The sequence below is a fragment of the Homalodisca vitripennis genome, chromosome 4, assembly GCF_021130785.1.
Source record: "Homalodisca vitripennis isolate AUS2020 chromosome 4, UT_GWSS_2.1, whole genome shotgun sequence".
Lineage (NCBI taxonomy): Eukaryota > Metazoa > Arthropoda > Insecta > Hemiptera > Cicadellidae > Homalodisca > Homalodisca vitripennis.
The window spans coordinates 45,301,712-45,329,372 of NC_060210.1; the positions used below are offsets into that span (position 1 = coordinate 45,301,712).

A 27,661-nucleotide genomic window follows, 5' to 3' on the forward strand; every position below is an offset into this window, starting at 1 on the left:
TACAGTCCACAGATTAGATCTTTCTAGAGATATAAACATCAAACTATAGTAAAATAATAATAACAATAAATCTTTTACTCCATAAAACATTTTTACGAGAAATGTATCGGAATCGTCAAATTTAGAAAACTAAAATTTTCCATTCATTCTACCAAGTATCTTTCATACATACATTTTTTGCAGTCACTCTCTTCCATTCATTCGAACTGTACCATTCTAGTCCCTAGTTAGTCTGTCAATCGAGTCTACCAATTGAATGCCATAAACTTGTCTGTGTGTAAAAAGCGTTTGCAACTAAAGTTGATTTCAGACAAGCTTTAATGCTTTCAGCATTGGGGCATTCTTTAGTGAATTTGGTAATCTGTTGAGAAAGAGAATTCCTGCCTGGGAAAGCAGTTCAAAACGTTCAAACAGTACAGTCCTGTGTGACCCAGTTCGATATTTGTTCCTGCTTCTAGTTACATAAGAGTGTATGTCGACTTCTTATAGCATTACATTTACATTTTTTTTTAATGACAGGTTTCTAAAATATAGAGGCAGGGTAATGTCAACATTTTTAGGTCTTTGAAACTTGCTTACACGACTCTCTAATGCGCAGTTTGGCAATTATTTGGATCGCTTTTTTTAAGAATGCAGATTCTTGAGAAATTTGAGTTTACGCAACCTCCCCACACAGATAATCCATAGGATAGATGTGGGTAGATTACTCCATAGTATGCCATCATCAGTATCTGGGTCAGATAGTACTCGGATAGTTTTGTCAAAACATAGATTCCTGAGGATAGTTTTGAGCAAACATTGCCTACATGACAGTCCCACATCAACCCTTGGTCAAGGTGTATTCCAAGGAATTTTGTTGTGCAGACCTTTTTAATCTCAGTATTGTCCAACAATACTGTAGGACTTTTTTATCACACAAACAGAATTTTCTGAAATTTGACTTTGTTGAATTGGTTCAGAGATTGAGTTCAATAAAGTGTGAACTGTGTTGTTGAGCTCAATAAATGCTACTTTTTCCAGTTCTTCGATCGAATTTGCGTTGAGACAGAGAGTCGTGTCATCTGCATACTGGACGAGTCATCCTTGTTGTACAGATGAACTGAAAACTCAGTGTTGCTTGCATAAAAATAAAGCTTGATGTATATATATATATATATATATATATATATATATATATATATATATATCAGTTCGTTCTTGAGATGTTGTCAGAAATTACATTTTTAAAGCCACTCGAGTGAAGTCCACTATGTTTTGTGAACTGGTGCCATATATCACATGCACAAGTAGACAACCTTGTAAATTTTCACAAAATTTGAAGAAAGTGAATTTTGTGTGCAGATTACATTTTACATAAAAAATCCATCACTGAAACTAAGGAAAGATTTGATAAATTCTACAGGGACTTGGCTCTTTCAATTTCAATGGTTAAGAAGTGGTTTACAGAGTTCCGTTGTGGTCGTACCGGCACTAGTCACCCAAAATAAAGGTCGATAAAATCCATGAAATGATATTGGATAATCAGAGAATGAAAGTGTATGAGTTGGCTGTAGGTATCTCAACCAAACGGGTACATCACATTTTACACGAATATTTGGACATGATACAGATGGGTGCCACAATTACTCACACTCGACCATAAGCGCAATCGTGTGACCACTTCAAAAGTGTTTAGCAATGTTCAGTTGTAGTAATCCGAACAAGTTTTAGTGCTGTTTTGTAACTGTGGACGAAACATGGATCCATCACAACAAGCCAGAGACCAAGGAACAATCGAAACATTGGGTAGCTCGGAATGAACGTGGACCAAAGAAGGCCAAGGTGAGTCTGTCAGCCAACAAGGTCATGGCCACAGTTTTTTGGAATGTACGGGGTGTCATTCATATTGATTACCTTGAGAAGGGTAAAATGATCACTGGTGAATGTTATTCAAAGCTTTTAAACAGATTTGATGTTGATTTGAAGCAAAATGGCCACATTTGACAAAGACGAAAAGTGCCATTCTCAAGACAATGCAAGTGTGCACACTTATAGTCACGATGACAAAAATCCATGAATTGGGCTAGGAACTGCTACCCTATCCAGCATATTCTCCAGATCTAGCCTCCTGTGACTATTTCCTGTTTCCAAACCTAAAGAAATGGCTGAGCAGTAGGAGATTTGGGTCGAATGAAGAAGTTACTACCAAAACAAATGCCTACTTTTATATCCTTGAGAAAGCTTATTATTTGGAGGGAATAAGAAAATTAGAAAACAGAGAAAGTATTCTCCTGTCTATCTACCCTAACAAATATAATTAATTAATTTTGAAATTAGATTATTAAGAGCAGTTAAACTAATTAAAATACATATTATATATATATTGTAAAACTTGTGGATAGCTCTACAGTGACCATATCTAAATAGAGAAAAAAATGGGTCTATTATCTTTTTACATGCATGATCGGATGCAACTCTCGATGAAACAAAGAAAATTCTAAATCTCTTTCCTATACCCACAAACAATAGAAAAATACATGACAATGGACATCGCCACCTATGACGAGAGATAAAATTGCCGTTCACTAAAGTTTTACAAAACCTTTTCTACAAGACACCTTGGTTGAAGGATCATTCAAATATCTCTTTGTGATAATAGAAGGTCAGTCAAGAAACAGTTTCATCATATAAGGAAAGAACCGCAGTCACTGAAAAGAAGAACTTTAACATTCAGTATACTAAATCTCATATAATCGCTAGTTCATGAATATAAAAAAGGAACTTCCCATGAACCAACAAACCAAACACTCTCATATGTACCCCATTAAAGTAAAGTTAGTAAAGAATGGTGAAGCCTACTTCACAGAAGACGTAAAAGATCTTCATAATTTAATACCTTTTTTCACTGTACATCAATTTTTTTTTGAAAGCAATAGATTATTTTCTATATTTATTTTCCTTTTTCAATGAGATTTACTGCATAAAGGGTTTGGGAGTAAAGGGATATTATATATAAGTATTTTGTGTAGAATGGGATAGTTGAGTGGTAAAACAGTTTTAAAAACATTAACAAAACCAATAAATTAATAAATTTTTTAATAGTAATGAAAATATTCATACAATCATTTTATTATAAAATTAAAATCCCTTATATGAAGCTAATCAATAATAATCATGTTTACAATAATCGTCTAAACTCAGTTTTGTATTTTCCACAAGTTTATAAACATCCATTTTACCGTTTTACAATATAAATTCACTCTCAGAACAGGATGTGAATGTATACTGCTAGCATATTCAAGTTTTCAACTTTATCCTTCTGTTTAGGGCATTCCTTATTGACTAATTTATTTAATGTGAACATTGTTATGTAATTATTTTCACTATAATACCAATTTTTAAATAATGTACAAAGTTTGTTCATGATTATTACATTTTTATTAAACCTCTTTCAATTCTGTATACTTAGAGAAAACTCTTCTTAAAAACATTACACAAATAACTTCAAGTACCCTGAACTAGCCATCAAAAATGTTGTATTAAGTCAACACTGTTAGGCATAAGCCTAGGACCCATACACAATTTGTTTCATGATGTGGCATCAAGAGGACAAAATAAAACGTTACTATACAAAATAAACAATGTATTTAGTGACAAAATACCCTATAGTAAAAATGTTATGCCATATAAAATTAAGTGCTATTGTTTAATGGAGAATATACAATCAATTTACCACAAAATAGCCACATATATAAATATAAATACATCTGATTTATAGTACAAATCCTTAAAAATCTATTTCAAAATTATTGTTAACTACTCCACTCTCTATTTACACATTATACTTAAATCAGGAATAAGTTTCAGGCTTGAAGTGCTTATCCCATGCCATGTATCTAACATAGCTCAATAGTAACTAGTTTATTGACTGAACCCCACTAAAAATGTTATGGTTTAGCTATTTCCCCTGCCACAGTTAGATCACAAACCCTGTACCATTTAAACTAACAGGATCCAGCTATAACCAGTACAGTGGTTGAATCACTCTCAGTGCTTTATACCAATATAGCTATTTCCCTTAAACATGGTGTTGGTACTTGGAGTGTGGATCAAGACTACAACAAAATTACAGTACAGTAGCAAAGTATAACAACTATTCTAATATAAGCCACAATGTAGCATATAATTCAATGTGTTATTTTTTTATTCATACAGAGGCATTATAACTGGCTACTTAATTTGAATCCCTTTCATGGATTAAATACAGAATGAAATTGTTAAAGTATTTTACAGTTGTGAAGGAATGAAGGGTTGACTTAGTCCATTGTTTTACGTTTTGAAGCATTAACCTTATCTGTTCATAAAAAGGGAAAAAGATTATTAAGGGAAGTTCTGTAGCGCAAATGCTCTATTTAAACTTGACTTCATCTTGGTTCAGGAATAGAAGTCCTGTAATTTTCACTGTTCATCTATTTTTAAGCCCTTTAAAACTAGAGTAGTCTACATTATTTGAAAAATTTTACATTTAAAACTTTTGAAATGCTCCTAAAATCCCTAATTTTTGAGACAAACAATAAAGATTTTAATTTTTCTTATAGATATACATAAATTATCCACCTAAAGGATGTTGTATCTATTTTAATATAGGAAAATATTATAACGGGGTTCACCTTTACTTAGACACTGTAGATACTATAGAAGTAATATAACGAAGTAATAGATAAATAGGTAGTTTTAAAGTGTAAAATATGTTTATATTTTGACTACTACTATTAAAACAATACATAACAAAATGAACTTTTGTACTTATTTTTTTAATAAAAAAAACCTGATTATTGCAACATGTTGTATTGGAAATATTCTTTTTTGGTGAAATTTGATATATTATAGAGAAAATGAAAATATGTTTTGTATTTTTTATTATTATGAGATTATTATTATCGTTTTTAGTCCTAATAAATATTTAATTTGTGTACTTTAAAGAAAATACAGTGTTCCGGCAATGTCGAAAACATATATGTTTACAGCCATTTTAAAAACAATTGGTTTATTTTATAAATATTTGTACTTACAAAAAAATATTTATTTTTATTATTTTTGGAAACAACTATATTCTGTCTAAAGAACAGTTACCCTAGAAGGATTAAGGACTGTCTACGATCTAAGTGCTTTTGCACATACACTCAAGATCTAATACATATACTTGTATTTCATCAAGGTTTTCCACTTCAAAACGTTTCAAAAAATTAAACACAATGAATTGAACAGAAATGTAAGGTTCCTCTATCAATAATCGACTGTGTTCCAAATGTACAACTTATATATATATATATATATATATATGTGTGTGTGTGTGTGTGTGTGTGTGTGTGTGTATATATATATATATATATACGTTGCACATTTGGAATCTAACATTGTTTAAATGAATAAATCACCAAAGTGTTTTAATAATTCATAAATTAGAGAAGCCAAAAATAAATGACAATATATTGATGCTCTTCATGTTCATTTGAATAGTCTGTTCTGGGTGGAATTCTAATTGGTGAAATTGTATTTTGCAACCTTCTTTTGTCCTTTTTATGAAATAAATGATTTGGTAACTTTTTGTTATATTTGAAGGGTGCAAAGAACACGAACTATGTGAAAAGTTTTTATAGCTAAGAAGTACCTCAAAATTGTTTCACAATGGCCAATCAGATTACATGTATTCTAAGATAGCCTTGTATAATACATCGATATGCAACACAATCCAATGTGAGAATCCTGCAAATGTAGTTCCATGCTTACTCCACCAATAGTATTTTCCTTTTTTTTAAAGACAAACATATTAAATTCTGCAGTAGTGATTGAATACCCCTGATGAATATTGTACCATAACTTAAAAAAAAAAAATAAAGAACAAGTTTTGAATAAAAACTATAAGTGTCTTACATGAAGACTACAAATGTTGCTCATTATTCTGTCGAAGGTTATACAAACTGGTCTCTTTAGTTGTCAATGTATTCAAATACTGTATTTAAAGTCAAAATGGTTACAAAATAAGTAGTATTTTAACAGTTACTTTGTTTTGTATTCATAAAAATCTTTATCTGCAGGATACGAAAAAAATACACTAAACTAAATGATAGTGCTGTAAGTACTAATTCTGTAGTTGATATAACAATTAAAAATTTGCTCCATTCTATTACTATTAATGCACATAAATTGTAAAATGTTTATCTTGAAAATCCAAAGCTGCACCTACATAAGTCGATTTAATTTAAGAATGATAGTTAAACCCCTACTTTAAAATTATTAGAGATCTCACACTAATGAATAATATCACAGCAATGAAAATTAATTGCAGATTATCGATGAACTGAAATGATCATTATTGTCATCATGAAAACAACACAATAATCTGTGTAAGACTAGCTGAATAACGTACTGACAAGTGCTGGGTCCCAAGTGTGACTGCTGGCTGTATGACGTTGTAGCAGCTGACGGGAGTTTGTCTTGTACATACAGAAACGGCAGGACAGTAGAGTGCTCTGCCTCAAGTGTCGGTCGAGATGATCTTGTAATGGTGACTGCTGGCTCTGGTAGTAGCACTGTACATAATTATCATCTGTAAACCTCACAGGTTCAACTAATAAATCCTTAGGTGACAATGCTTTTCCTCCACAAAAAATTTTTGACATATTTAAAGTTCCACAGAATTGATACTTATTCAACTTCTTTCTCATTTTGTTGTGGGAATTAAGCATAGCAATTTTTCTATTGTGTACCACCCAATCATTCTGTTTTGAACTGGTCTTCTTTTTAACTTTCAAACTGAGAGTTTTTCTCTGTTTCCCATTTTTCATAGTTTTCTTTAAGCGAGATTCCTCCTGTAAGGCACTTTTTACATCACCATGAATATCACTTTTATTTTCCTGTGCATTTAAACTTTTCCTAGAAGGTAAGTTCTGACGGAGAGATGTAACTCTAATCTGATCTTTATTAAATTTCTTCTTTTTATATTTTTTCCTCTCAGCAGCTTCTTCAACTTTCATTTCATTGACTCGGTTCTTACTTTTATTGTCATTCGGAAAAGATGTGACATTTGACTTTCCTTTCTTTGCCAACCCACTCGATGTTTTGCTATTATCAACACCACCTTCGAATGTTTCCTCCTTCTGGAAGTTCAGAGAACGCTTTTGTACTTCATATAATTTATCAATACAGATATGTTTTGAAAGGTCACTTGAATTGATACACTTAAAAGGACAGTGCTCACATTTGGAGTACTTAGGAACATGAATACGCATATGAAGTTTGAGGTAATTTTTCCTTGAGAAGACCGAGTTACACTTTTTGCATTTCAGTGGTTCCTGGGAATGAACTTTCATATGAACCTTAAGGAAGTTTTTTTGAGTGAATTTACAATTGCAAGTATCACAGACATATTGTTCATGAGACTTCAAATGCAACTTTAGAAGATATTTCTGAGAGAACTGCGACTCACAGTTAGTGCACTTGTAAGTTTTTTTCTCAATAGAATGTGTTTTAATATGTGATGTTAGAGCTTGTTTGTTTGCATAATACAGTTTACATTCTTCACACTGATATTTAGTAGTTGTTCTATGAAGCTGAGAATGTTTTTGTAATTTCTTTTGGGATTTACAATTGTAATCACAATTTTTACACTGATAATACCGCTTTTCTGAGTGATGCCTTAATAAGTGGGCATCTAAACTGGCTTTTAACGAACACTGGTAATCACAGTGAGGACAATTAAACTGAAAATGAATTCGAATATGATTTGCAAGGTTGGTGCACAATGAAGTTTTGTAATTGCAGTACTCACAAACTAAATTGTTTTTATCACTATGACATAATATTTGATGAGATTTATGAATTAATAATTCAGAACAGTTGAATTTACACATACCACATTCAAACTTTGTTTCATTTTGCGATGGTTTCAATTTTTCTTTGATAGAATTACATGATACGGTTCCATTTAGATTTATAGGAAGTTTTGTTCCGTTATTAATTAAATGAGACTTGAAATTGTCTAAGAAATCAGTCCTATTCCAAGTAGAACTTGTGTTTTGTAAATTATTTTTCTGGCCTTGATAATGTGATTGTTCAGGTTGATTAGAATTTGGTAAACTTGTTCTTTTGTGAACACTCTCATGACACTTGAGTTCTTCTAAGCTCACAAATTCACACTTGCACACAGAGCATTCTGTATTAAGCTTCAAAGAGGTGGGCGAAACATCCCCTACTTTATCTTTAGTCTCTACTAGTGAAGAGACATTCTCTATTGAATGGAGTCGTTCTCGATTTTTTTCCTGGCAACTAGTTGGAGATCCTTCGTTTTCTGTTAACATTATCGATATTTCTTCTGAGCTAAGACTTTCTTTTTTTTGCATTATTGTATTTAAAACATTCAAAGACGAAGCAGATGATGTATGTTGTAATTTTGGTTCCACACATCTTTTATCATCTGGGATGTTAGAAGATTCCAACCTTTGCTTTTTATTCCAATGGGAATGGTCACTCACATCATCTGTTGATTTTCTCTTGGTATCAGTCTCGGACTCAGGTGTAGTTTCCTGATATCCCATACTTTTGTGGATTCTGAAACACCTCAAAGCTTTTCTATCACTTGAACTGGTAAATTTCTTAATGTTTTCTTTATTCATGCTCTTCATCTCAAAAGATAGGACATCTTTTCTAGACTTATCTTGGACAGCATTTGAAGATAAACTTAACTCTTCTTTTTCAATTACCCATGTATCAATGTCTGAAAAAGAAGAATTGAGTTAATTTTTAGAATAACACAGTAAAGCGAAGTACAAAACACTCTTGTTTAAAGAAAAATCCTTAAAGTGAAAATACTATTACATATTAAAAGAAAGTGTTGTACCTGTGGCAATAAAATATTATTGACATTTGGACAAACACAAAATAGTTCAGTCAGAAGAAGGCTTACAGCATAATAAATCAATACTGGCTATAAATAACTTAAAGTATATTAAGGATAGAATAACATACATTTGGGTCAGAATATTTTTCTAAAATTGAGATTCTTTAGATTAGGCCTAAGTGTATTTGCCAAGTTTAATAAACTAATCTAAACTTGATTAATTTCTGAAATTTCCTAAATTTGATATTGAGTTTCCTAATCTTACTTCCTAGCCCAATCCAATTTCACAACCTTTAGGTCAAGACTAAAAGTTAAAAAAACAAAACTATAACTATAATAAACGTTAAATACCTGAACGTGATTAAATATAATTAATATAGATGTTAATCTATCTATTCAAAATGTAATGTTTTGAATCCTAGAAATGAATGAGTGTAATCTCTAGATCAAAATTTGAGAAGTATTAACATCACCACCTGACACTAGGAGGGTTATACAACTGAATCTGACCAACTACAAAGGGTATTAACGCTTTGAGTACTTATGATGAAGCGTGTAGTCCCTGGATCAAAATCTGAGAAGTATTAACATCACCACCTGACACTAGAAGGGTTATACAACTGAATCTGACCAACTACAAAGGGTATTAACGCTTTGAGTACTTTATGATGAAGCGTGTAGTCCCTGGATCGAAATCTGAGAAGTATTAATATCCCCACCTGACACTAGAAGGGTTATACAACTAAATCTGACCAACTATAAAGGGTATTAATGCTATGAGTGCTTGATGATGAAGCGTGTAGTCCCTGGAATCTAAATCTGACAAGTATTAACATCACCACCTGACACTAGGAGGGTTATACAACTGAATCTGACCAACTACAAAGGGTATTAACGCTTTGAGTGCTTGATGATGAAGTGTGTAGTCCTGGGATCGAAATCTGAGAAGTATTAACATCACCACCTGATACTACGAGGGTTATACAACTGAATCTGACCAACTATAAAGGGTATTAACGTTTTGAGTGCTTGATGATGAAGTGTGTAGTCCCTGGAATCTAAATCTGAGAAGTATTAACATCACCACCTGACACTAAGAGGGTTATACAACTGAATTTGACCAACTGTAATGGGTATTAATGCTTGGGGTAAAGAAAGAAGGTTGATGCAATAATTCTTAAGTTAAATATACTTTAATCAATTACTTATCAGAGTGTATTTAAATTCATTGTTAACTTATGATTCTAGTCTCTACATTAGAATCTAAGGAGTATTAATATCACCACCTGGCAATGAGAGGGTTATACAACTAAATTTATTGACTACTGAAGGTGTTAACACTTTGAGTGTTTGATGACGATATGTATAGTCTCTAAATCAGAACGCAATAACCATCACACCTACACTTGGATTCAGCTCATAAAAATCTTATATATAAGCATGGGTTGAGTCATATTATATTTTAAAGTTCTAATTTATACTGGTGGGAAACTGCAAATGGATTCCATTAAGGAGTTTCCCCTACCATTCTTCATAGCCAGTTCCAATTACTTAATAAAGTGAGAGAAGAAATGGTGGAAAATAGCAATTGAAACCTATCTTAAAATTTATAAATTTAATCTGTTCTCTAAATAAAACAATTTATGGGATGGCAATATTAAATGACTAAATACAAATTTAACAACCGTCTATGTGCAATACTAAGATTACAACCTCATTGGTAGTCTAATAAAAGATTTCTCAGAGCACAAAACCAGATGTATGTCATTATTTAGTGTATATAGTGTATTTTCACATATTTGTGTTGCTTGAGATGTTTTGAATTTTTCAGGAAAACGTTCGGACAGTCTACTTGCAAATCTGAAATTCTTTGTTATGATTTTAAAATCTGTTGCTTAAAATAACCAACTATGATGTTGTGACTTTTATGGTTTATTTTTGTTCCAGCCGCTGACAACGTAATTATTAATGTTAAATTTGTATTTAGTTAAGTAATTTTGCCAACTCGTAGATTGTTTTATTTAGCGAACAGTAAATAAATTTATTTATTGGTTTTGTTTCAATGACTCATCCTCCATTTTCTTCTATCGCTATGGTAAGTAGTGGAAACCGGGTAGTGACGGGGTAGAATCCATGGCAGATTCACACCAGTTAATTTATTGCAGTTAAAATTGTAATATCAACCCTCCTAGTGATGAATATGTTTATTATGAATGATAGGTGCATTTGGAGTGTTTCGCTGGGGGTTTCTTAAAAATTAATAAAAATTATTAATTTTATTGAAAATACAATATATTATATATACAAAAATATTCATAAAAACATAAAGAACAATTTTAAAGTAAATAAAACTACTTTCCTTTGTACATATCCCTTAAAACTTGCTCAAAAATTAAAAAAACTGTTTTTTGAAGAAAAACAAAATTTTTACCACAAAAACCACATAGTATAAAATAAAACTCACTAAACAAAGATTTGAAGATAGCAAATTTTTTCTAAATTTCATGAAGATAAATATACAGTGTTTGCACAATATTTTACTTGAAAAAAAAAAAACTGTTATGATGGAAATATTTTACACTATGTACATGGAAGAAACCCTTGCATTCACTCTGAGGCACTACTACTATCATGCTTTCTCTTCCTCCCTTGATACTTTGGTCTCCAAAAATGATCCAATTTATAGAAACACTCTATGAACACCAGAATTGCATCCTGGACACTAGAATCGCGATCTTCCCCTTTTTTTTGTGTGGCCAAATACAATACATAGCTGCTCTTGTCTTCCTGGTAAGAGTTGGAGGGAATGGCCTGCACAAGGATTTGAATTATAATCATTGGGAAAATTGTCTGCACTGATATCACTGTCACTCACATCACTCATTTGTTCTTCTAAAACATTTCTAATATCTTCTCAACGTAAATCATCCGCCATTTCGAACGTATTACGATCGGAATAAACTAAATTACAACGGTAAACACGCCGATACAAGTCATAGGTTAGCGACTGCGAGTAAAACACAAACAATGTTGTAACAAATGCCAGCTATTTGTTTATTCTTTTAACAATTCATCTGGAGACAGATCTAGAGGAAAGAGAAGATGTTTCTGTACACAATGCAGTAAATAACGGCCGAATTTAACCGAAGATAGCCGAGCAGCGATGACGATTTCGAAGGCATATTTGAACGTCGACGCATCGACATCTATCATTCATATTAAACGAATGAACATCGCTAGAGCGGCTTCTATCACTAAGAGGGTTAAGTACTTCACAAAATAGAAATGTCTCTTGTTTTATTAATACTTATTTTAAGTTACTGATTTATTATAAATAATGTTTTCTGCAGTATTTTTGTTATTTAATTTCTTATATATGCCATCATTTATGAATGGATAAAGCTTTTGATATGCAATATAACTATATTAAATGAGACATTTAAAATAAGGTATGACTCGACCCATGCTTACATCTAAGATTTGTATAATACCCTCCAAGGACTGTCCCTTCAATATAGCCAATGGTTATTAGCTAGAAGTTTAGTTAAAATAGCTATATAAAATTGTGCAAAATTTACAGATTTGATCTGCTATGGTTTAAAAAAATATTAAAGCGTTTTCAGATTTACAAACATAAATATCAACAAATCCAGATTTTCTGGCTAAGTGAATCTATTGTTGGGTTGAGAACATGAATAGTTTCCCTTAATTTTGTACAGTTAGCTGTGGGAATTTTGTTAGTTAGTGTAGGGGAAAAAGAGATGTTAATACCTGATTGTGGCAGAACATCCACAAACTAAGATAGTCAAAGCTACATTGTACACCCTCTTAGAGTGAAGAAGTCTTACTTGACCTAAGCCAAGGAAAAGTCGAGATTTTTGATGGGAATTTATTATGGATCTCTTTAAACATATTGAGACACTAAAGCTAAGTGACTCAAAAAGTCTATGGATTTTACAATAAACTACAATAGTCATTGTAATAATGCTGACTGGACTGGCTATTTGAAAGCATCAAATGTATATTAGAAACATAAGCTCTTGAACATTAGAGGCAAACGTACAAAAGTTAAAGGCATTTTGCTATTGTCTGTAATTTAATAGGAACAGGTTGTTAGAGGACCATAAAAGACCCTCACAATACTATGCGTAAGCCATGCCTGCTTAGAGAAAATGAACCAATATAACAGAGTATTGAAGAACCTGATAGAACGTAACAAAAGATTTATATTGCACAGATGGACAGACGGATGAGTTAGCATTTAACCTTTTTGTTTTTAAAAAATCCCTTAGACCATAGGAACCTATGTACTAAGTTCAAATTTCTTGAAAGCCCTTTTTGAAGTTCTTCAAAATTTATATTTATTCCATTTTACGTTCTTACCTGATTCAAAATCCATTAATTTATTTTCTTCCTCAAGATTTGTAATCTGGAACAAGAGAAAATTATAACAATGTATAATTTTGTTTATTAATATCCAAAAATAATTTCAAAACAACATAATATTGGTTGATGTATAGTTTAGAATATTAATTAAAAAGTAAGTGTTCCTTGGAAAAAAAATGGAAATGGTTCCTGGAATAGTAACAATGTTTTTGTTGACATAACATTTTTAAGAAGTATTACCAACATTAACTTCTTTGTGTTCCAGTATCTGATAACTATTTTAAAGACATATTATAATGCTTTTTTTTGTCTAGTAACTCAAACAAGCAAGTCTACAAAAGTTTATCTTTGAAAATCATCTTATGGCTTGTGAAATAAGTTGAAACTGCCATTTCGGAAATCACTCAATGATTTATTTAAATTTCTTTCTTCAAATCTAAATGTTTCATGGTTTTATGAGCAAGTTATAAATTTATAAGCACAGGCAATGTAATTAACAAGATTATTTTTGGTTGAAATTTAAAATGTAATTGTATAAAAAGTTGAATTTTATTGTGTTTAAAGTTTTAGAGATGTTAAGTTCTACAATACAATGCAAGAGCACTTTAATTTTTCTCATTTAACCAATAGACTACAGAAGCATTGAGATATTAACCCTTTGAGTAATGGGTTTGTTCTCAGTAGGAGTGCCCTAAAAAGTGAGTGTTTTTATTTTAAATTTCTGTTCAGGTGATTTGGGTTTACTGCAGTAGATGTGTTGTAAAAAACACTCAATTAAAAGTTTTTTTGTATTTATACAGATATTAATCTAATCACGCACTACAGTTATTGTATTTACAAAATATGAGAATAAGATAAAATATTCAAGATTTTCTCATAAACATACTAAGGTACAAGTTAGTAATAGTACATAAGTCTCCTCAGAAATCTTGGATGGTATGAAAGGCACGAAAACAGTCGGACATACAAAGCGGAACGTCACAATAACGGCACATCGTGTCCTGGCGGCGCAGCTCGCTGACGTTGGTCTACCTGCACACGTGGCATGCTCTCTTCAGCTTCTTATCTGTAGCAGGGATGGTGGTGAGAAAATGCCGAGCAGAAGTCTAAGGGGAGCATCATAGCCAAAAATCCGTCTGCAATTCATTCTTACGCCACTTTACGTAATCAGTAATCACACAAACAGCCACATTTATTTACTCACTGTAAATACAACAAAACATTTACAATCAGGGCAACCGGTAACGTAAAAGTCAGGTTACAACGTGTATTCATTACACAAACAGAAATAAAATCAGCCGATTACTTGGAACAACTGATTGAATACAGTCATATGGCCTGAACACCGTCAATTGGGTCTGAGAGAACTAAATAAAATAAAAGAACAACTGCGATCAAGTGGGAACGACAAGTGTTTATTATTTATTCTGTTAGATCGCACTCGTATTCAGGGGAAAGATTATTCATCACAAAACATTATTGTGAAAACTGTTTAGCACCATAGCGGTTCCCACACGGCTATCGGGATTACTGCAGGCAGCACGTGGGGCACTCACAAATTTGTTGCAGAATTACTAGTCAAAGGCTTAACGATTCTTAATACCGCGGCTCTTTCACTGGATTATGATTCAAAATATTTTATTACAAAAGAATGAGTAAAATTAACAGAAGTGATTAAAATACATTTGGAAAGTCACGATTTCACAATATCACAACTAGTGATGATGAACCTTGAAAACACAGAATCTTCAAATAAGCAGCAACTGATTTGTTAGTAGTACAAATATGTCCTCTATAAGAGTATATGTATGTTTATATCTTAAAATGTTTTATCATGGCTAAGAGTCGTTTGAAAATTTTGGTTGGCTGCTCTTACTGGCGGATTTGCTTTAATGGTAAAGAGACAAAACCTTTTTATTGATTATATTCTTAGATAGTTTTTACAATTAAAGAGGGCAAAAAGCATGGTTTTAACATGAAAATTTAGATAGTATGGGAAGAGCAAACCATTCATTGGATTGGAAAATATTATTTCTTTTTTCTTCTAGTGCCTTTACGGTCCCAAAACACTGTGGGCATAACTTTCATTGTTGAAGTTTCTTGCTTGAATTCCCGTGGCTTTGTTGGGGAGCTTGGGTGATGGCACTCACTGGTGTGAAGTTTTTAGTACACAACCTGTGTCTCATCACCAGTCACAATATAACTTAAGAACTCACCACCATACTTGTGATAGTGCTCTAAAAAAGAATGTGCCATATACACTTTGGTGTAGTTCTCCTGTTATAATTTTGGGCACCCACAAAGTGTATCTCAGTAGCAATATTATAAACTAAAGACCTTAAAACTTGTGGAAATTTGTCATGAACTTCATTAATAGTGAAGCACCTGTTTTGGTGAATTTCCTCATTGACTTTTTGTGTCAAGTCTTCATTCATGACAGTAAGCCACCCAAGCTGTTCTTCATCATGTCCTACACCATTTTCGCACATTTCCATCGTTCATTACATCCTCACCACAAACTCAACAAAGCAGGACCAACTTTTATTCATTTAAAAACTGAATTACTGAGTGCACTTCACAACCGACGGGATTAATGATTGACATGGCAACAAAGCAGTGTAACCACATAACCAACACCGGCAGAGATGTAAGAGTGGCTATCCATGAACAGAAGTTACGTGATAGGGCACAATGCGCAATCGCTTCTTATTTAAAAAAATATGAATCATTGAGATATTTACCTCCATCCCAGGTGACGGACTAAGTATGGTGACAACTTCCTTTGATGGGCTCCTCACATCCAGAGATGTGGACGAACCCACTTTAAAACCTTTCTTCAAAATGTTACCCAGTCTGAATATGATACCTGAAACAATATTCAACCTTAATCAAAGAAAATGATGCAGGTAATTTTCATAAATAATTTAGCGTAAAACAGATTAAATTTTCCTCTTTCACTCACACACATAATAGTATTTTTGATTCCAAACATAAAGAAAACTGTCTAGGTTAATTGTGTAGTAATTATTCAAACATTAAAGAGTACTTTTGATTCCAAACATTAAAAAAACTGTCTAGGTTAATTGTGTAGTAATTATTCAAACATTAAAAAGATTAGAAAAATTTCTTTTCAATATCATCTAACATCAGATCTTGATTTTACATGCAAGGTAGAATAATATGCTTGTCAACTGAAACTTCTAGATTAGAGTTTAAGAGATACATGTGATAGACCAACATTTATTTTTTGGTATTATACAAAGTCTGTCTACGTTAAATAATTCAAACCTCAAAAGATGTTAAATTTCATTAATGTGATATAAAAAAAATATTATAGTTGCTTGATCAGCAGTTTAAATTTTTACATTTTTATTAATAATATGGAACACTTTTGCTCTAAGATTTGGATACAGAATCCATTTCCTGATATTAAGGATATGCCAGCAGACTTCACAACGTATAAAGTAGGATCTAATTTACTTAACTATGATTTACTTAAAACTAAACATTGCACAACTTAGGAAGCCGGGGAATCATGGCACAAATCCTAGCACTATTTAAAGATGTCAGAAGGTTTAGAATATTCCTATATAGGCTAAATCAGAAGACGCAACAATGGAGAACTATCAGCTCAAAATTATATAGAAAGCTTCAAAAGAGAGTACGATAAGCTGATTAACTATTTTATTGAATCATACACACTTTACTGCATTTCACAGATCAGATATTTCCTGCAAGTACGTCACATGTCAATGAAACGATCAGTACTTCTGCAACAGTGGACAGCGGTGTTACCCTTCTCTCAGCCAATCCGAAGATCCTGCTTCCAATTCACTCCAGTGTGCAATGCAGCCTATTGGAAGAACTGTATATTAAACATGATGAGCTTACAAACTCATTTAAAAGAACCACTGAAGTCGTTGAGGTCGAAAATTAATGTTTGAACCTTCAACAAAGACTTGTTCGTGCAATGGATTGAGAGCTGCACAGCAATGGGTAAAAAAGTTAATTATATTATAAAAATAAAAATTTCTAATAAACCTTCAAAATAAATATGAAATACATACTGTTGAAAAAACATTAATTTTGTCCCAATATTAGTGTATAGAAATTAACAAACTAAAGACTCCAATATTCAGAAAAAATAATTACTAATTATCAAACCTAACATTCATGCCCCACATCAGATCTGTGATTGTCAGTAGTGACAGCAATACTCATGGACTGAAGTACCTCAGTTAGCGGCATATGCAAGTTTAGTGTCCGGCTGCTTAAGGTTGTGACATTTTAAAAGTTTTCTGGACCAGGACCCCTCTGTAAGATACTGATTGCCAGCACCATTGACTTAATGGCTGGCGAGCAGTATAACATATATTGCTCCCTGGAGGACTAAATTGCAACCAGACTCGCTGACACTGTGCTTGTCCTGGCCACCCTGCTGTACCACCACGATATAGATCCGGAACACCAATCCATGATGACACCATCATGCTCATGAACGCCCCTCATTGAGAACTTGGCTGAACATTAAACACCTGGGTGCTAAACCTAGACGGACTAGGTTCTTTAGGAGTCACGGTCAACACCTTTCTATGCAAGGCAAACTGTTAGCTAGGATGATTGTGAAAAGGTGGAATCCTTGAAACCTGCTTCTTCTGAGCCCCAGAAGCCTGTGTCACCATCCATCCGGTGCCCCTGCCATACTGTTACCCGTGTAGAGCCGATTGCTGCACCTCAACAATCATGTCATAACCACCACTTCACATATGCAGAGGCCATACATAGAACTGATTATATTAAGATATGATCTCCTGAATCAATCACTTGGAACCATTTTCATAAACTTAATAAAATTCCAAATTTTCTTTTGGGTGTAATCAAATTACTTATAAAAACACATAAATTACAACAAACTAAATTGTTAAACTGATGATATGCTATGAGATTAGACCTGGTGTATTCATTGTCACAGAGAACGGATGCAAACAAAAAACTCTTTATAATTACAAAATGGCTAAAGATATTTATTGAAACATCTAATAGGGTAATGTGGCATTTTTGCCAAAAAAATTATTAAAATTTGAACCCTTTAAAACTACAGTAGAGTCCCGTTAATCCGACCTAATTGGGACCGAGCCCTATTCGGATTATGTGATTGTTCGGATTAGCCAGAATTACAGAAAAATACGGTTTTAAACTTGAGAATGGGTCTATTTTGTTATAGAATTATCAACATTGTTTATTAAAACATGTTTTCTGACTGTTGCATTGTATTTCTTGACAAATAAACGTGTTTGCGAATACTAAGCACATTTACCGTATTTAGTGTGAGAGTTATATTGTTAAGCAATGTGAGCGTACTGGATATTGTACGGGTCCACGCGTTCTATAGTTGTACGAAACTACACGTCATCCAATAGACTCTCTTTAATGTGACAGAAGACAATAACTGAATTTATGTCTTTTAACAATTAATATTGTACTCAATAATAATATCAGTACTGTACGTCCAATTTTTGTTTGATTTCACTTCTTAATACAGTAATTTAACTCATACTTAACCTATAAGTTTCAATTTGGTACTGTATTTAACTTCATTATTTATGTACTGTACCGTACACAATTTGTCTTAATAAAATACTGTATGTCTATTTAATTAAAATTTTCTTTGTTTATGTACGAAATGATGCACCCATTTTCATATTTTATGTAATTAGTTCCTATAACTGTTAATTATCGTTATAAATAATTCTTCTTGGACCTGTTCGGATTAACCGACGTTCGGATTAGCGGGACTCCACTGTACTACAGTTCAGAATTTAATTTTGAGACTGTAGGTATCTTTTGAAAAGCTTTTAAATTCTCTTTTCCTAAATTCAACAAAATTTTTAATAATTAGTGATACCAATATTAATGTGATAATCCATGCTAACCTCCTTATTTGATAACACTAACTCCTTCAATTTAAATTTAAGGTCTCTGAACATACCAGCAAAAGTGTTACTCAGTAACACGAGTAAATATGATGAGTACCACCATCGATATCGTATTCCTGAGATGACAGTTTCTATTTACAAAACTGCGATCTGACCACTTTGCGCAGGGAGTCGTGGTTCATCGATACAATTGGAGAAATAAAATTGGTAACCAAAATTTGTAGAACCGTTCATTTTTTTAAATACTTGCCCTCTGAATACATATTTGAAAAATGAGTCAGACATTTTATTATTTGAAGATGTCAATAATGTGTATTAAACATTCAGTCAGGGTCACAATTATTACTTTAACAATGCTTGCCTGTTCAAAAAAATCAATCAAAAACACAAACCAGAAATAAGTTCATAGTTAATCAAAGAAATTTATATTTTTTGACTTCAAATGTTTTCATAAAATATTCATCAAAACTCAAGATCTTCAAAAACTTCTTAAGAACGAACCGAAGGATCCACAGAAAATTTGTATAAGCTGCTAAATCTAATGATTTAATATAGCTTTGTATAGCTATGAAAATGTATCCTTCAATAACTGGTGGAAAATTATTAATAACTAGCAGTTACCTGCGGCTTCACATGCAATTTCGTATGTTGTATGAGCACTTCTGGTTCAAGTGAATTATATTTCCAACGCCAATGTTGAGTTTAAATTCTTGCCACTATCAATAGAACATGTTAAAAAGTGTATATCTATGGCCATTGTAATTTACTCCGATCTTAGAATTTTTTGTTCCATAGCCGATGTTGCCATTTTCCTGATCAAGAACAAATACATGCATACAAAGCTTTGAAAGGCCTATTTCCATCAAAAGACAACTGAGATAGGTTTCATAAAAGTCTTTAAATGTATAATAAAAGTTAAACTACGTTGTCCTTTATATCTGCATTGCTAGCAGTTACCTGCTGTTTTATACACAATTTAGTAGGCATTGCATCTGTATGACAATGCTCGAGTGAATTATATTTCCGACGCCAATGTTGAGTTAGCCAAGTTGCCTCGATCAAGAAAATACATCAAAAAGTGTATATTTATGATTAATTACTTCGTTCTTAGTTCTTTTGTCTCATAGTTGATTTTGCCTTGATTCCTGATCAAGAAAATGTATATATCACAGATCAGAGAAGTCCACTTCTGTCAAGACTTTTACATTTGTAGCATAAGTTACCGTAGATAGTAACTTGAACTTTTATACCTAGTATTTAATATTTGTTAAAAATGTATAGATAAAGGAATATTAACACTGACAGTATTTACATATTTTTTGTGTATAAACTGAAAAACGTTTTTAATATTTTAGAATATTTAGAGCTGGAATTGGTACATTAGTTTAAAAGCGCAGTTAAGAGAATTATTATCATCTAGCATAATTTTAGCCGACAAAAGGAAGTCTTTTGAGTCAAATTCTGGCCATGTTATGATTCAGGATATCTTCTAAATCTAAGGTAGTTGAGTACTTACCTAATCGCTAAAATAAAAAAAACTGCTTGAAAACTAATGGTTATTCCATAGAGAATTTACACACTATAAGTGTAAACAAATTGAAAATAGTGGTTAAATTAATTTAACATATGTTTGTGCTATCATAAAATAATGTTTACACAGAACAGTTGATTACATTTGACAGACTGTCTACTAATATTTTCACAACTTTAGGGATCAAGATGTGATTTTTCACTGCTTTAAAAACCAGTCGGGTGTAGCCCGACCGCATTTTCTAAAAAAGAATAGGCCTATATTCATCCCAGAAACCTATATTCAGTACATTCGATTGAATAGTTTACGCATGAAAGCAAAATAAACAAACAAAGGCACTTTCGCATTTATAATATTATTAGGATTTTACTTGAGAAACAAATGTAAATAAACAATCCAAATCAATTTAAATAAATATTAAGGACAAAATTGTTGAAGTGGCAAATGAATGTAATAAATACTTCTCCTCTGTGGCAACATAGAATTCGTCCTTCAAAGGAGAAATGATAGGGAGGCCCGTGTTGGTGAAGAGGAGGTTGCACACAATATACAAAGACTAAGCACACAAAAATAATAGGCGATGCCAATGGAATATCAGCATGGTTACTCAAATTTTGCTTTAGATACTACTGAGACCTCTCACAAAATTAATCAATTTGTCATTTGAAACAGGACCTTTTCCATCCCTTTTGAAAAAAGCCAAAATCATTCCAACTTTCAAAAAGGACTACCCAATTATTGTCAAATCCCTCAATTGTTCCCATGTTTAATAAACTTTTTTTAAAGTTTTTTATGAAAGACTTGTAAACTTTCTGAAATTAAAGGAATTTTGAATTCAGAATAATTTGAAATCTAAAAAACAAATCCACAATTAATTGTCACGGTGAAAGTTTTTTGTAAAAATATTGCTGATTTATAGAAGGACAAGAAATTGTGCTTAGATTACTTTTAGAACTTTCTAAAGCTTTTGACTGTGTCCATCACGAGACAATATGTACCAGTCAGAGAAATGCAGCATCCAAGGTCTCCTGTATTTTTGGCTCACTATTATCTTAAAGAACGAGATCAATGTGTGGAGATTTCTAACGTTGTTTCAAACAAAATTAAATATGGTTCATGGTGTCCCAGAGGATTCTATCTTCAGAACACACCCTTGTTCCTTGTATCCTTTTTTCTTTTTCTAATTTATCTATGTAGAGTAAATTAAGTCATCCACCATAGAAAACTAATTCTATATGCAGATGGGACGATTCTTTGTTTTAAAAGGAAGTCAACATAAGATCTTGAAATATCATTGTTCAACGAATTAATCAATGAATATTCAGTATTTCGCTGAAATGAATCTGGAAATAAATCAGTTAAAATCTAATATCATCAATATATGCTTTAGACCACAATGATACTGACCGCGGTCTGCTATATTTGTGGATGATGTTCAACTAGAAGAAACAGATTCCACAAAGTTCTTGGGAACTTCCACAATCATTCATGATAAAGGTCCAACCTGGAATGATCACATTGCTAATTTCTGTGCTAGAATTACCTCCAGCGTATATACCAAGCATCACTAAACAAAATTCTGTTCCTGAAAGTTTTAAGAAAGGCCTATTAAGGCCTAATACACTCGTACTTTGTGTATGGAATGAGACTTTGGGAAAGTTATGCCAAAAGCAAAATGGAGCGTGATTTCAGGCTCCAGAAAAGGCTCTGAGAACCATTGGTAATTTAAACTATAAAGAATCATGCAGAGAAACTTTCAGAGAGCTTGGGTTGCTGACTCTTCCCTGCCTCTATGTTTTTGAAGTGTCCCTATACTGCCAATCAAGATGTAATTTAGTTCACAGAATGTTTCACCATTATGAAACCAGGGGAAGGGACGTCTCAGTTTAATATGATTTGATTATGGCAATACAATGTAAAATTGTAAAAAAACTTGAATTAAGATAAGACAGCTACAACAGACACTTTGAACATGGCATTGCCAAGTCAACTTGGAGTCTAAAGTTAAACCAGTCTTACACAGGAGTGCAAATTTAAATTATACTTCGCTAACATAAGAATTTTACACAAAGAGAAAATAAAATATTTTGTGATTTATTATTAGTTAGTAACAGACCATTAGATGAAAATCAGTGGTTAGCTTAGTGGAGGACATGAGTCCTCTCTATAAACAAGGTATCTATATCATCATTTGTATAATAAAATCATCTGCAAAAATTACTAAAAACTTCAATCCACATTGGAAGGCAAATCATTTATAAGAACTAAGAATAATAATGGGTCCAGCAGACCTGTGGTACACCACCTTCAATTAAAGCTAACCGAGAGGGTATGTTGTTGAAATAAGACCTTCTGAGTGCGATCAGTCAGGTAAATTCAAAAGTTTAGTTCAACACCATTTAGTCCATAATGTTGTAATTTGTTAAGGAGGATGTCATATGGATCGCAGTCAAAAGCCTTTGTCAAATCACACAAGATGGCAAGTGTGCTAGAGGAGTGTTCAAAACCACCTATCACTCTGAGACTTACTACACCATTCTTCTCGATCCAGAAACCGGTGCAAATACCCAACATGTTGAACGGATGTGGAGAACTGCTAAATAGACGAGGCACTGCTTGTCATCATCCAGATTCCTATTTGACGGAATAGATGTGGCGATCGGGTGTAACAGCAGATAGTTTTATTATTTATCGTTAGTATGTTAATTTTTAAGATTTAAAACCAGCAGAACTAGCCTATATTGCTATTTGAAATACATATTACATAATTTGGTTTGAAATTTAGTTTTCAGTATTTTTACTCAGGAATATCAAGGATTTGACATTCATGAATATTTATGATTTTATTGTGGTGGTGGCTGCTTATTATACTGCAGCTATGGTTGGATAATGAGTTATGTATAAATAGGCCTAATTTTCAATTCAAGAGTTGTACACTCCAATTCTTAAGCAATATAATGTTTTTGCATAAGACTCTAAAAACTGTTGCGGACCAAACAAATGTAAATGAAAACTGTAGGTTCAAAATAATCAATTGTATGTTTTGGTCAGTTTAATTTATTAGTGTGCCGTCTTTTAAAACAATATAAACTTTTATTGAGTAAATGAGAAATCCTTACCTTTTTGTCATGGACTCGACTCTTAAAAAGGTGTAGACTTTAGAACTCACTGCACTTTGAATTAAAAGTTCTGAAAGAGTTTATATTGAGACATATACAACAATAAAAACAGCTTTGTTTCCCTTTATAATAAGCTGATTGTGCCTAAAGGCCTAATATAAAGTTAAGGACCAAAGAAATACAAACTATAAGCTCTATCTAGCCTAGTACAGGTAATTGTTAATATAGTTTAAATTTCAAAAATCACATAAATAAAATAAATTTTGAAAAAACTATTTTTCATCAATTGTAACTTATTAGGCCCATATAATAAAAAATAAATGTATCTACAATTTACTATTAAAATATTATTTTCTAGATATTGGTTTTTTGCCATGGAATGGCGGCTGCAGTATAAGCGGCCACTACCACAATCAAATCATGATCGATTTTAAATATCCATACTATGCAATATGATATTGATCTAAACTCGTATTCATAATTAATCATTACCAGCTGTTATCATTTCATTACGTACTGAGTGGCTAGTGACATCATTGCCAGCTGTTGTTATTTCATTTATATAGGCCTAGTGAGTAGGTTAATGACAACAAGAACGTATTTCTTTTAATAAAGGGTTATGCTCATTTTACTGTTAACCATAGTACAAAGTTCATAGATCCTGTAACTTCTGCAAACATCCAAACTATAGAATCGAATCTAATCTAATTTAGGAGAGCTACTAAGAAATCCTTAAAAACTACTCAGAATGCATTGCTGATTATCTTCCAGAATATACATCAACGAGAAGTAATGATTATTGGTGGTGATCCATTTGAGCATTTTTTAAATGCTGTCACTCACGTCTACACTGTGAAGTACTATGCGACTTACAAGTAGTTTAAATACAAATATAATATTTTATATAATTGAAATAAACACATTTCTATTACATATAAAAGTATAAATTCTCTACCTAACTTTTTTAACCTGAAATTTAATTCACTTTGACATTATCATTTAAAATTTAGGCTATTCAAAGTAAAATCATGTTTGGAAATACATTTAAAGTGAAATCATGTGTTTGCTTATTGGCTAATGGTGGCAAGAACAATATTATATAAATTTGTTCTTTGTTTCACAAGGAGTCATGTTTATCCTTAAAAATAGATAAAGGTAGGCCTAAGCTAGTAAAAGTTGTTGTTTTGTTTGTAACTATATTGTTATATTCTATATTATACTTTAATTTATAATTTATTCATATTCATTTATTAATTATTTATTAATATATATTTTATAATATATTCATTTAAAAGATTTTAAACCGGAAAACTAATTGTTCTTTCAAATATCTATTATGTTTATGGTCCGACATTTAGCTTTCAGTACTGTTAGATAGGCTAATTGGATGGTCATGAATAACGATAATTGGATATCATCCAAAAGATTTTTTTTTTAAATGAAAGTAAGAAATAAAACTATTAAAACTTTGGGGGAGACTTTAATAAGTGGGCTACACTCGTTTTTTGGTTGTTTTTATCAAACAATTCGATATAGGCCTATTATCCAACTTTAAAAAAATGTACGTATAAAATGTATGTATGTAAAAATCGTACACAATAAGAGTCCTAATAAATCACCGTAGCAGGAAGTAACTCATACATTACAATTTTAAACACTTAAATTTAACACTAACATTACAAAACCAACTATGGCCCAGGCTTAAATATCAAACAGACCTTAAGATATTTATAACTTGCTCAGGTTGATATCAATGAGTAACTGCTTTTGTGACATGGAGGAAAGAATTCTCCCTATAGGTTAAACCAGGAGCCAAACCCACATGTTGAAGCTACTTATACAAATCTCATCACTTATAAGAAAGATTTCTCATATTCATCGCCATTTTCAGTATCAAAATATTAGTTACTTTTGCTGTTTATTGTATGCATTAAATTTACTATAACTAATAAGTTGAAATCATATGCTGTTAAATAAACTGTAATATAGAATTAATCCTTCGGATAGCCTAAAACGAATAGAAACATTTAATAAAAACAACCGAATAACGAGTATAGGCCGCTTATTAAAGTCTACCCACATTTTGTATAAATAACGTAAAATACAACAAAACATTAGCCTATTTTAAACAAAAGAAAATTAGTTAACTATTGTAATATTCTATTTACAAAAGTTTCCTGCATTAAACAAGGACAATGCATTGGCATACCAGACAATAGTATTAGGACTATAGGCTACTCCTGCATACAAATGTGACAATCTAAATTTCAAGGGCCAGACCTAGGCTATATGATGCAAAAATTTATTAAATGGAAAATTGCTGAAGCAGTGTCTTGCCTTTACCCGTTTTCAACTGCCAATTCTAAATTGAATCAGTGGTAATTGAAAGGGCTAGCCTATAAAATACCTAATACGGAATTGAATGTATGAAATTCTAGGCACCTCCACTGCAGAATAGGCCATAAAGCCTTGTTGCCTACCACCAGGCACCAGTTCAAATGTTGAAAATGTGAATGCTAACTGTAAATATTAAAAAACCAACCTTTAAAAATGCTTAAATTTTGTATTTTTGAAAAAAACATGAAATTATTACCATCATAATTCAACAAAACTTTGTCTTCAATCTTCCAACTAACCTTAGTAGATGAAACTGTTTTGAGCTAGCGTAAACCAATTTTGAAGAAAACGACACTCACATCAGATATTTTTCAAAAAATGTATCAAAAAAATGTACTGTTCCATAACATAACTTAAAAATATATCAATTATTCTAAAATACAATCCAATCACCGTAGGCTTAACAATAACACATTTAGGCGGCAAACGTAATAGACATAGTAAAAAAATCTTATTCCACGGTTTCAAAACAGAAACGTAAGCAATTAAATCGATGCAGCACAAGAGATATAATTCTGAAAGCACGTCCGGTGAATCCGGTGACTACAAATAAAATTGTCATGTAACTTCCCATTACCTATTAAAACTAATAATACTAAACCCTTGACTTTACTTATATTGTGTTATTTAATCAACAATTACTACTAAACGTGTTATAAACAAAATTTGAAAAAAAAAATGCATTACACTAAGTTTAATGTATAGTAAAGTGATTGGCTGCATGTGATACAGCCAAAATACATTTGAGGAGATTCCTATTAGAATAGTCCGTTATACATTTATTTTGTTACTCCTTCCATTGGTCTCCCATTTCACATATGCAACAGTATAAAATCATACAATGAGTTCCCCACAATAATTCATATGGTTATTTTCTGGTTAAATAATAACTCCCCTAAATTTATTAACAATTAATAATAACGTTGAAGAAACAAGAAATACAACTACACTAGAAAATATTAATAGAACAAGAGAAGGAGAGGGAATAATACATGAACCAAACTTAAAGTTAAATCAAAATTGTTACTTTAATTAAATTTTTTCTCTCGGTCATTGGCTAGTTTTTAAATTTACAAACTAACCATAAACCTTACCAGTAATTAAGTATTGATAATATATTCAATAATAAATTACAATTAATACAATATTTCTAGAACAAAAATTATTCAAATCAATATGAACATCTAGTAAATGTTATACATTCAAGAAATAATTATTATTTAAAGTCCAAAAACCTGACGAACATGAAAAAATAAAAACGATATTTTAATTTAAGTATAAACATGCTTACCGTTGTCAAGTAAAGTCACAGCAAAATAATTTTTACGCCTTTAAGTTTAGTTAGGTATATTGAACTAAACTTTGAGATATACTCTGCTATATAATGCTATTCTAGTGTCTGTGTCAATTAAAA

General features: G+C 31.9%; 1 protein-coding gene across 3 annotated transcripts; it reads right to left on the reverse strand.

The window, feature by feature from the left end:
- Nucleotides 1-3,607: 3,607 nt before the first annotated feature.
- Nucleotides 3,608-26,690, reverse strand: LOC124359261 (zinc finger protein 37-like). Of its 3 annotated transcripts, none has more exons than XM_046811867.1 (4): nt 26,487-26,690; nt 16,006-16,130; nt 13,262-13,307; nt 3,608-8,755 (listed from the first exon to the last, which is right to left on the reverse strand). In XM_046811867.1, exons 2-4 carry the CDS (start codon nt 16,009-16,011, stop codon nt 6,393-6,395), a joined length of 2,415 nt encoding a protein of 804 aa, XP_046667823.1. In that variant the 5' UTR covers nt 16,012-16,130; nt 26,487-26,690; the 3' UTR covers nt 3,608-6,392. The 3 variants fall into 3 exon arrangements, with proteins under 3 accessions (XP_046667823.1, XP_046667824.1, XP_046667826.1); XM_046811868.1 differs by having other exon boundaries at nt 26,444-26,690; XM_046811870.1 differs by lacking the exon at nt 26,487-26,690 and adding an exon at nt 22,139-22,237.
- Between the last annotated feature and the right edge of the window lie 971 nt (nt 26,691-27,661).

Excerpts from the sequence above, each read along its gene's own strand:
- LOC124359261 (XM_046811867.1), bottom strand. Across the intron at positions 8,756-13,261 it reads ATTAATGGATTTTGAATCAG|ACATTGATACATGGGTAATT; the intron begins GTAAGAACGTAA and ends CTTCTTTTTCAG.